This window comes from Balaenoptera ricei, chromosome 19 (genome assembly GCF_028023285.1).
Source record: "Balaenoptera ricei isolate mBalRic1 chromosome 19, mBalRic1.hap2, whole genome shotgun sequence".
NCBI classification, from domain to species: domain Eukaryota; kingdom Metazoa; phylum Chordata; class Mammalia; order Artiodactyla; family Balaenopteridae; genus Balaenoptera; species Balaenoptera ricei.
The window spans coordinates 19309382-19320272 of record NC_082657.1 but is presented as its reverse complement, the minus strand read 5'-3'; the positions used below and the strand labels follow the sequence as shown (position 1 = coordinate 19320272).

The 10891-nt window shown below is 42.4% G+C and overlaps 1 protein-coding gene across 3 annotated transcripts in view; it reads left to right on the top strand.

Annotated features, from left to right (window-relative positions):
* Positions 1–649: 649 nt before the first annotated feature.
* The window catches only part of ZNF507 (zinc finger protein 507), a 47021-nt gene continuing 36779 nt past the window's right edge, over positions 650–10891 (top strand). The window contains exons 1-3 of one of the 3 annotated variants that reach the window (XM_059905622.1): positions 702–790; positions 2248–2341; positions 7943–10077. In XM_059905622.1, the coding sequence (XP_059761605.1) occupies positions 7945–10077 (2133 nt within the window). In that variant the 5' untranslated portion in view covers positions 702–790; positions 2248–2341; positions 7943–7944. Of the gene's footprint in view, positions 791–2247; positions 2342–5750; positions 5831–7942; positions 10078–10891 lie in introns of those variants that run through there. The other 2 variants (XM_059905621.1, XM_059905623.1) reach the window with 2 other exon arrangements.

Below are 10891 nucleotides of genomic sequence, written 5' to 3'. Positions count from 1 at the left end.
GTCATAAAACAGATCCAAATGACCAACACCATGGTGCCCTCAGAGGACTGAGGTTGTGCTACCAGGTGAAGCAAGCTACCAAGTCCGGTGTTACAACTCTCAGGATGAGTTCTTTCCCTCAAAATCCTCAATCTCTCCAGCAAATAGATTTCCCAGGGCCAGCTCTGCCCCTCACCAGGCACGCTTGAAGTCCAGCCATGAACCTAGGTAGCACCTCTACATTTTAGCCAAGAACACCACAAAAAAGTATAGCCCAACCAAAAGCTGTAACAAATTCAGAAGCATAGGGCTGTAAAGAATGTCCACGCCCACTGCTGAGAGCCAGTGAGGGAAAGGAAACCTAGCCCACAGCAGGTTTGGGCGACGTGGGGAGACTCCAAAGTGAGCACTCACTGACTTCTAGACCCAACGACCACTGAGAAGGCCACGCTTGGGCCGTGGGAGCCCGACAACCCGCGCCTTAACCGCACCCAGGAGCCGGGGATTGCAGTGAGCGGGCAGGGTATCCTCCTCGCGCCTGCCCAGCCCGGCGCCCCGGGATGCCCATGGGCGGGGCCTGAGCATCGCCCCGCCCCCTCCGCCCGCCACTCGGGTCACCTGATCTGCCCGCGGCTCACGTGATCCGTCCCCAGCGCCGCCATTTTGGAGCTCCGGATGAGGAGGGGAAAAGCGGGGGAAAAGAGGGAAAAGAGCAGGGAGAGAGGTGGGCGAGGACGAGGGCGAGGGCACGGCCGGGCTCCTGGCCGGCCAAAGGAGGCTCGCGGAAGCAGCAGCCGCCGCCCGACCGCAGGTACCGCGCCCCGGGGCCGCCCCTCCGCCCGCTGTTAGCGCCGCCGCCGGCCATGTGCGTCTTCCCCTCAGGCCTTTACCGGCTCCGGCTTCCTCAGCCTGCAGACACCCGCCCGATGCTGGCCACATGCCCCAAGTTCCGTGTCCCTTTTCAGTCCTCTGTGCCGCCCACAGCAAGGCCTGTGGAGACCCCGGGCTTGCCCTGCACCTGGGGGTGGGGGGGAACCTGCCGCTGCCCGCGTACTCTCACCAGCCTGGCCCGCAGGCAGACCCGCCGGGTGTCGCTTCCCTCCCCTTTGCACGTGTGAAACCCCTTAGGCCTGTCGGGATGGAGCGAACAACGGTGTCCTCACCGCGTCTGTTGATTTCTTTTCTCAACCCGCATCTCCCAAGCCACTGCTTGGTGGAGGAAAAGCTAGTACATAGACGCCGTTCTGGTGTTCTGCACCTATTTCGAGCCTCCTCCATGAAGTGGTCTCCCCAGAGATCGCTGAGATCATTGGGAAAAGCTCCCGCCGTGTAAGACCTGGGGGCATCCGTAGTGAATGGTTTGTGTGTGGAAGGCCTGGATGATTAATTAGGCAGAGGCCACCATCCCAGCCCGTAGGCGATCTTTTTAGTACTGCAGTGGGCTGTAATTTGCTGTCAGGCCGCATCTCTCCTATCCGGCAATTACTGGATTTATCAGTAATTGAATTTGTTCTTTGAGTTTGTACTTTCTTCAGTACTCTGCTCTGATTCAATGTATGGGTTGCATTACTGATTAAAAGAGAAAGCCTGGCTCTTCATTTCTTTACTTCACTAACTCGTTTAAAATTAATTTCAGGGGAAAGCCAAATACGTGCTTTCTGCCCTGGCAGTAAACTGTTTACTTAACCATAATCGATAAAGTTGCATTCTAGGTGAAATGAATACCATTCTTTGATCTTTTAGATTCATTCTAGGTAGTATAAGAAACAGTAGCAAAGAAATGTAGGACCAGCGCAGGAAAGTGCCTTATAAGATATGTAGGTCAGTACCCTGCGTTTTATCTTTCATGATGCCGTTCAGTTGTAGAACTGCTGGAAGTTTGCAGTCACCCTTTAGATTGTAGTTTTGGTTAAGATTAAAATGGCAATATACAATTTATAGTTTCTTATTTATGAGAAAGTGTTATCAGTAAAACCAATAGTATTTTGAGTTAATTAGATAAATTCTGAGCTAAAACATAAAATACACAATTATTGGAGAAGTTTCCAGAGCTATTTTTTCTAACTGGTGCAAAATCCTGGAATCTGCTTGTTAGGTAAATTATGTAAATTTGCGTCACGTAATGGGTTGCGTGAACATTTCCTCTGAATTTCTTTTTGACATGCAATATTGGGCAATTTTTCACTGCCGGAAAAAAAAAATCATTACTTTGTGTTTCACCAAGAAAGAGAAATGTTTGATACTATGTACTTTCGTTCTTGGCCACAGCTGGATTTTGAAGATCGATCCAGGGGACTGTATTAATTTCAGGAATTGATTTGAAAGACACAGGCTCTGCCACTTAACAGCCATGTAACCTTGGGTAAGTCACTTAAACTGCACTGAGTGTTTCCTTATTTGTAGAATTGTGTAACACCCACCTAGCCTGTCCCAAAGACTTAATGAAGCTCAGACATAACATGTTTGATACTGCCTAGCTGTAAGGGGCTGTTGCTCTTTTCAGTATTTATACTTAATACATTTTTTTGTTCACACTGAGTATTAAGAGGAAAATTGGTGTATTGAGAAAGGATGGATTTAGAATCAGATAGGCCTGGATTCCAATTCTTAAACTAGCTATTACTTTGCATCTGTGAACCTCAGATTCCTTATCTGCAAATAAAGAGGCCAGTATTACCAGGAATTTCATGAGTAATACACAGAATCTACACTGGCACTACTCTCTGGTCTGTGAGCACCTCAAGGGCAAGGGTTCCCTCTTACTTATTTTGGTAGTCTCCCGCACATTGCTTGGCACATTATAGGTGCTCAGTAAATGTTAAATCTGAATATTGGTTAACATTAGTTAGACCTTATGTCTTAATTGCAGCTGCCAAATTCAAATATTCTCTCAGGCTCGATGCCAGCTAAGAAATTTTATACTATGAAATTCATATACTTTGATATTTACACTTGGTTTTTTCTTTGTGGGCAATTAATAATTAAGCTAAGGAGATTTTAATTCAAGTAAATTATAGCTGATGTTAGTAAGGTAAATCTATAAATAACGTGTAAGCAGTTTCAAGGTAGCTTTTTATAGGCAGTTTATAGGACAGGAACATGAAAGTTCATCCAGCACAACTCTTGTTTTACATCTGCAGAATGTAAAATGCTCAGAAACAGTGACTTGCCTAAGGTCACACAGCTGAGGTTCCTCTAGGAGAGGGACCCATGAGCTATGTCCCCTGCCTTCTTTTGGCTGGAGCAAAATGGATATTTTATATTTTACAATTACGATAATGTGGAAGAACGAGGAATTGGCCATTACTTCTATAACACAATTTTTTTCTAATTGGAAAGAACAAATTCTTAGTCTGAAAGAAAAGATTCTTTATATAACAAACTGAACTGTCTTTGTATGTTCACAGAAAATTACAGCCTTTCTCTAGCTCCACCCAAGCCCCCATGAATTGTTCAACTTGATTTTACGTATGATAACCATACGGCCATAACTGAAAGGAACTAATTAGATGTACAAATAAACCAAATAGCAAATTGTAAGGAAATAAAGACAACTGAAATAATTTGGCTTTATTTTTGGGAAAGACATTAATTATTAGCTTTTGCCTATGGGATTCCGTTGTTTAGGGAAGACTTGAGACTCAGTGGAGAAGGTTGTAGAACTTTTCTGGCTTGGGATACAACTTTTATTTATTTATTTATTTATTTATAACAATTTGATATATTTGGTCGAATGTTATGTCTAAAGATTCCAAATGAGAAAACCTGTGTTTTGTTGATGTCTATAGTCTTTCCTCATCCTAGTAAACCTTGTTGTTCAGCCATATTGATCTTTTCACTAATCCCTAGATAGCATGCTTATTCTCGCTTCTGAAAATCTAATGTTATGGCTGCTTTCTTGTCAACAAATTTCCAAGAAAGCAAAATGGCACACTCAAATTAGGATAATTCAAGGAGGATGTATTTACAAAGATACTTATAAAGTTGTAGGATTTGTATAGGCAAACCACAGGAATAATTCTGTCATCCGGAGCTCGCAGCATCAGGAGAAGGGAGAGTCCTGTAGAATAGCCTGCCTGGAGAGAATGGCCTTTTGTTGAGGAACACAGCCACTTCAAGGTGACCTAGAGGGAGGGAACCAGGGAAATGAATGTCTTGATCTCCCTTTGCTGCCTTCTTCTGATCTCCTCTCATGGCTCCCCATTGGCATAACTCAACCAGGGGGCGTGGGAGCCTAATGATGTAATCCCTCCTGGGATAGAGAGCAGAGTGGAAAAGAGGAGACAGTCCAGAGGGGCAAATGGGTAACGTCCAGCATGCTCTTCTTTTGGAATACAGTGTACATCTTACCTCTTCAAGAAGCCTTTTCTTCCCTTCCTAGACCAAAATGAGCTCTTCAGTCTCTGTTAGGATTTGGTCATTGGGTGTTGCCTTCTGACTATTTCATCTTGTATACTGCTGGGTTATTTTAAAGCTGTTAATTCTTTTTAACTTCTAAATATGTTAGTCTTATCCACTTAACTCAGTTTTAAACTCTGTGAGTACTATAAATTTAAAATTTTCTCCATTCTTCTTGGTACTTGGCTTGGTGGCTTGTACATAATGGTTTTTTTTTTATAAATTTATTTATTTGTTTGTTTATTTTTGGCTGCGTTGGTTCTTCGTTGATGCACGGGGGCATTCTCTAGTTGCGGCGAGCGGGGGCTACTCTTCATTGTGGTGCACAGACTTCTCATTGCGGTGGCTTCTCTTGTTGCGGAGCACGGGCTCTAGACACGCAGGCTTCAGTAGTTGTGGCACGCAGACTCAGCAGTTGTGGCTCACAGGCTCAGTAGCTGTGGTGCACGGGCTTAGTTGCTCCGCGGCATGTGGGATCTTCCCGGACCAGGGATCGAACCCGTGTCCCCTGCATTAGCAGGCAGATTCTTAACCACTGTGCCACCAGGGAAGTCCTTTAACTTTTTATTTTTAAAAATTTTAAACATTTACACAAGTAGAAAGAATATTATAATGAACTCCTAGATACTCATGATTCCAGCTAGAAAATTTGCCGTTCTTACTTTATATCCTCAACCTCTTCACTCGCCCCAACTCCCCGTTGGTATTTTTTTTTTTTTTTTTAGGTTTCATTCAGCTTGATCTCTTCTTGGAGGTCATGGATAGTATGCGGATTATCATAATACAGGTTGTCGGCAATCTTGAGCCACTAGGATTGAATCTGTACTCCTTATTTTTATCTCTTTTATTATTCAAATTTTACTTCACAACATGTAATCCCATATGTATTCAGCACACACGCACATGCACATTGGTGGCCTAAGTGAAATTTTGGTGAAAATTTTGAGTTGGCCAATATTCAACTTAACTTCCTCTCTGTGTATACTTTAGTATGAGCTGTTTATCTAACCTTTTTTAACAAAGCCTTTTGTTTTAATGAGACTTGTGCATCGACTTTGCCATGTGGACCCCAAATGGTTTTTCAGGTGTTTCTTGATGTATTTTATGTTGTCATATCTGTTTTATAAGTGCCATTTCTGTACTTATCCCCAGATGTATGCAGCCTCTAAAATGAGATACTTACATAAATGTTCAGGGAAAATTGGAGCATCTGCTGCAAATTTCCGTTAGCTCTTAATGCCTGAGCAGACACAGCTTTAAAATCTGAATGTTTTGTCAGATTCTTTTGTATTAGTCTTTTTCTTGAGATAAGATGAACTCTTCCTCTTCTTCATTTTGCTTTCTTTTTAAGGTACACACTGAAATATCCACAGGGAGCAAGTTTGCACTGCTCTGTCTCCCTCCTATTATGTCATTAAATAGAAGAAGGATAATGAGTCACCTTTGTAACCCGGTGGGTGTGCAAAGTCTGTTGAGCAAATATTCACTGGTTAACCTCCAGATTATCAGTCAGCCTACATGGATGTCACATTTCATGGGAAGGAGACCTTCCATCTATAGTAGTGCACCAAATCTTATGTAAGAAATTAAATGTTCAGGGATTCCTATTAGCTATTATTTAAGACATTTGCATTTAACAATTGAATTGAAAGAAATAAAGCCTTAAGTGAATGACCCTAGAGGGAAATCAGTAATCACATGAAGAGCCAAAGCTTCCCTTGGCCTAAAAATGTGGAATTCTCGGGCAATAAGGTGACTTATGAAGTCACAAAGGGTTTTTCTAAAGAAACAAATTGTTTCCCCCACCAGTCCCTTCTTTAGTGACTTAAGGTTGAGTGTAGAGATTTAAAAACATTTCTGTTCTTTCTACTTGAGAAAGATGTAAAGGAGCTAGTCTTTTGAGAGGTAATGCCCTCAGGTTGTTTAGGGGAGACAGTGGCTAAAGGGCCACTGGCCTTGGGGAGCTGGCATAGCTGTCATTGTTGTAATGGCTGTGGAATGCACTCCCTGCTGGGAGTGCAGCTAGAAGTGGAAGAGAAAAAAGCTGATCGCACAGAGCAGAGTATCAGGACAGAGGGAAGAAGTAGTACTGAAGAAGCTGAGAGTAAAATGTTTACCTTTTTGCATGACATGGGTCTGGGTATAGAAAGTTAGTGTGCCACGAAGAGTAGAAAATGAGAGGAAAAGCCATAACTGCTGTCAGTTGATGGGGGAGAACTGGGCCTGCAGCTGGTCAGAGCACTGGTGAGGTCTTGTGGGAGTTTAGGTATGATCTTGGCAGTGGCTAAAGGGCCCCTATATGTTGATTCAGCCATTCGAGGGAAGAGGAGCCATGATTCACCTCCTGAAAAGAATTCAGAGCCTGTGACTGAGGTTTAAGAATAGTATGATCTTTGGTCTATAGCTAGTGCCACTAGAAATTTTGCTGGCATTTATTGAATGTTGTGAGTAAGATTCCAGAATGCACCTAAAATGTGGAAAAACAAAACTTGTTGCTGGAAAAAAGCCTAAACTTAAAAATGTGATCCAAGTCAACAAATTAATCTCACTTTAAGCCAAAGGAAATGTTTGAAATGAAAGTACTGCCAGGAAATAGAGTATTCAAGATTTAGGCTGAAAGATAAGCATTTTATGTTAATGACTTCCTCGGCCATAACACATTACTAGAACCTACAGATAACCTGTAGGAAATGACTTTTTTAAGGCCTCTGTGCTTTTTTTAGACCTAAAACACGACTAGAATATCAATTTTTTCCTTCTCCGATGCCCCTTTCCCTTTCAGAAAAAAAAAATGTATGTGTGTATGAGTAATAGTTGACTGCTAATATGACCTCTAGAAAAAACCGCAGCATAGTTTGTGGTTTATCTTCAGGAAAATAAATCAAAGGAAGTAAAAGAAGGAACTGGATCATTGCTTTTATTTAGTTTCATTTGCATGATACTTCTCAAAATACTCTGTGCCCTTTACAATAGGTTACATGCCCATATTTTCACAATTCCAAAGATCTAGGGAGAAAAAATAAAAACAAAAACAAAAACATGCTTTTAGTAATAAAACCACAATTATATTTGGTGTAAGAAGTTGTCTCCCAAGAATTGTATCAATCATGTGTTGACTTTACAGAATAGTATTTCATAATAACTTGAGGTGGTTCCACATGCCCTGGGAATGGCTGTATTCCTTTGATAATGGAATAGCAGTCTTTTTTTTTTTTTTTCTGGCATTGTGCAAAAGAGAAGGAGTACTGATTAGGTCCAGCTAGATGTCTAGGGGAAAGAAAGTGAAGAAAAAAGGAGATGTAGATTGTTAAAGTCATTTCCAAAGAAAGAAATGAAGGGTGGAAACATCTCAATCATCAGTCTTGATAGGGGACAGCATTCCAAAGAAAAATTCTAAGCAATTTAAGTCTCTGTTGAGGATAGCCAGGTATATTGATATGGAACTCCCAGGTTAGAAAATACTTAGATTAGCTTAAATCTAAGAGTAGTTTAGATTTCCTGAATTATATGCCTGTAATGATCCTGTAACCTGGTGATTCTTTCTGTCATATATTCTCCTTTTTAGATATGGAAGAAAGCAGCAGTGTCGCCATGTTGGTGCCAGATATCGGGAAACAGGAAGCTATGTTGACTGCCAAAACTGTCATCAGTTCATCACTGGAAATTGATGAAAAAAGAAAAACTAAAACAGATCCATTAATCCATGTTATTCAGAAGTTAAGCAAGATAGTGGAACATGAAAAGTCACAAAAATGTCTTTTAATTGGCAAAAAACGGTCACGTTCAAGTGCTGCAACACACTCTCTTGAAAGTCAAGAATCTTGTGAGATTCCAGCTAAAGTAACCCAGTCACCTGCTGCTGATAATAGAAGGGCTGAGATGTCACAAATACATTTTACCCCTGACTCTCTTGCCCAGAACGATGGGAAGGCTATGTCTTACCAGTGTAGCCTTTGTAAGTTTCTGTCATCATCTTTTTCTGTGTTAAAAGATCATATCAAGCAACACGGTCAGCAGAATGAAGTGATATTAATGTGCGCAGAGTGCCATATTACATCTAAAAGCCAAGAGGAACTTGAAGCTCATGTGGTAAATGACCACGAAAACGATGCCAACAGTCACACTCAATCCAAAGCCCAACAGTGCATAAGCCCCACCAACTCTTTGTGTCAGGGAACCTCAGGAAGAAATAATGAAACCATTCCTGACATCCCAGTAAGTGTGGACGGCCCACAGACTCATACCATCCAAACGACATCTGTGGCAGAAATGGGTAGGAGGAAGTGGTATGCCTACGAACAGTATGGCATGTATCGATGCTTGTTTTGTAGTTACACTTGTGGCCAGCAGAGAATGTTGAAAACACATGCTTGGAAACATGCTGGGGAGGTTGATTGCTCCTATCCAATCTTTGAAAATGAAAATGAACCCCTAGGCTTGCTGGATTCTTCAGTGGCCGCTGCACCTGGTGGGGTCCACGCAGTAGTCATTGCAATTGGAGACAATGAACTGAGTATCCATAACGGGCCATCAGTACAAGTGCAAATTTGCAGCTCAGAACCATTATCATCTTCGTCTCCTTTAGAACAGAGCGTGGAAGGGGGCGTTCATCTAAGTCAGTCAGTTACCCTCGACCCTAATGAGGAAGAAATGCTGGAGGTGATTTCGGATGCAGAGGAGAACGTGGTTGCTGATAGCCTACTTTCATCAGCACAGAAAATCATTAGCAGTAGCCCAAATAAAAAAGGTCATGTTAATGTGATAGTGGAGCGTCTGCCAAGTGCTGAAGAGACTCTTTCGCAGAAACATTTCCTCATGAATGCTGAAATTGAAGAGGGGAAAAACCTGAGCCAGACAGAAGCCAAGATTGGATGTGAAGGAAGAGATGAAGTCTATCATGCTGATAAATGTACTGTCGATATTGGGGGGCTGATCATAGGCTGGAGCAATACAGAGAAGAAAGACAGCGAGTTAATAAATAAAGGACTGGCTACTGATGAGAATGCCCCACCAGGCCGAAGAAGGACAAATTCTGAGTCTCTCAGACTACACTCATTAGCTGCAGAAGCCCTGGTCACCATGCCTATAAGAGCTGCAGAGCTAACACGAGCCAACCTTGGGCACTACGGGAATATAAAGCTTTTAGATCCAGACACTGGACAAAGGCAAGTAGATGGTACGTTGGCAGCATATTCTAAAATGATGTCACCACTTAAAAACTCTTCAGAGGGATTGACTAGTTTCAACCAAAGCAACTCTACCTTAGTAGCACTCCCAGAGGGTAGGCAGGAATTGTCAGACGGGCAAGTTAAGACAGGCATCAGCATGTCCTTACTCACCGTGATTGAAAAATTAAGGGAAAGGACAGACCAAAACGCTTCCGACGATGACATTTTGAAAGAGTTGCAGGATAATGCCCAGTGCCAACCCAACGGTGATACAAGTTTGTCAGGAAGCAACGTCGTGGAGTACATCCCAAACGCTGACCGGCCCTACCGCTGCCGCCTGTGTCACTACACCAGCGGAAACAAGGGCTACATCAAGCAGCACTTGCGAGTCCATCGACAGAGACAGCCCTATCAGTGTCCTATCTGTGAGCACATAGCTGACAACAGCAAAGACCTGGAGAGCCACATGATCAACCACTGTAAAACAAGAATATACCAGTGCAAGCAGTGTGAAGAATCCTTCCATTATAAGGTAAGCATTGGTTCACGAAATCATTCGGAGAACCTTAGAATTTTAGAGCATGGAGGGAGCTTTGTAGATACAGTCCACCCACCTCATTTTATAGGTAAGGAAACTGAGCCCCAGAAAAGTTTGGTAATCTGCCCATGGGATCCCAACTAATTAGTATTAAAGTTGGGACTGAAATCTGGGTCGTCTGGTGTAGGACTTTTTCCCCCTGCCTGCCACCTCCTTAACAGGCCCTGTGTTTATTGGTTTAGTGTTTCCATGTGTATATCTTTTTTTAATGTGTGTTGATTTTAAAGTGCAAGGGAATTACAAGGGGATGTACAGTGGAGGGACATTGTACACACATTTGACTTACACAAATTTAACCCTATGTCATCGATGCAAAAAAATACCTATTTTTCATCTTACGTGGCCCCAAAATGCAAGTCATTCACTTCCGCTGCTACACAACCAATCAACAGTGATTTATATCCTTGCACAAGCAAAAATGGACTATGGGACTTAATGAAAGACAGTGCAGTGGAAATAGAGCCATGTATGTTATATTTTATGGGAAGTTTACAGTACTTTCAAGGATTACTTAGACCGTGATTTTCATTTTAAGTGCTACCTAAAACCAACAACCAGTATGAAAACACTGTTTTTGTAAAGGCAACTTGTGTTCATTGAATCATTGGTTTAGAACTTTTCTTCAATATGCCAGTTGACTGTTTGTGTGTGGGGGGGTGGGTAGTGTATTGTAAAGGGCTAACTGGGATGTCGACTTTTTTCTCAGATTAGCCAGAATTGGGGTCCAGCTGGTAGTAAACAGGTAAGC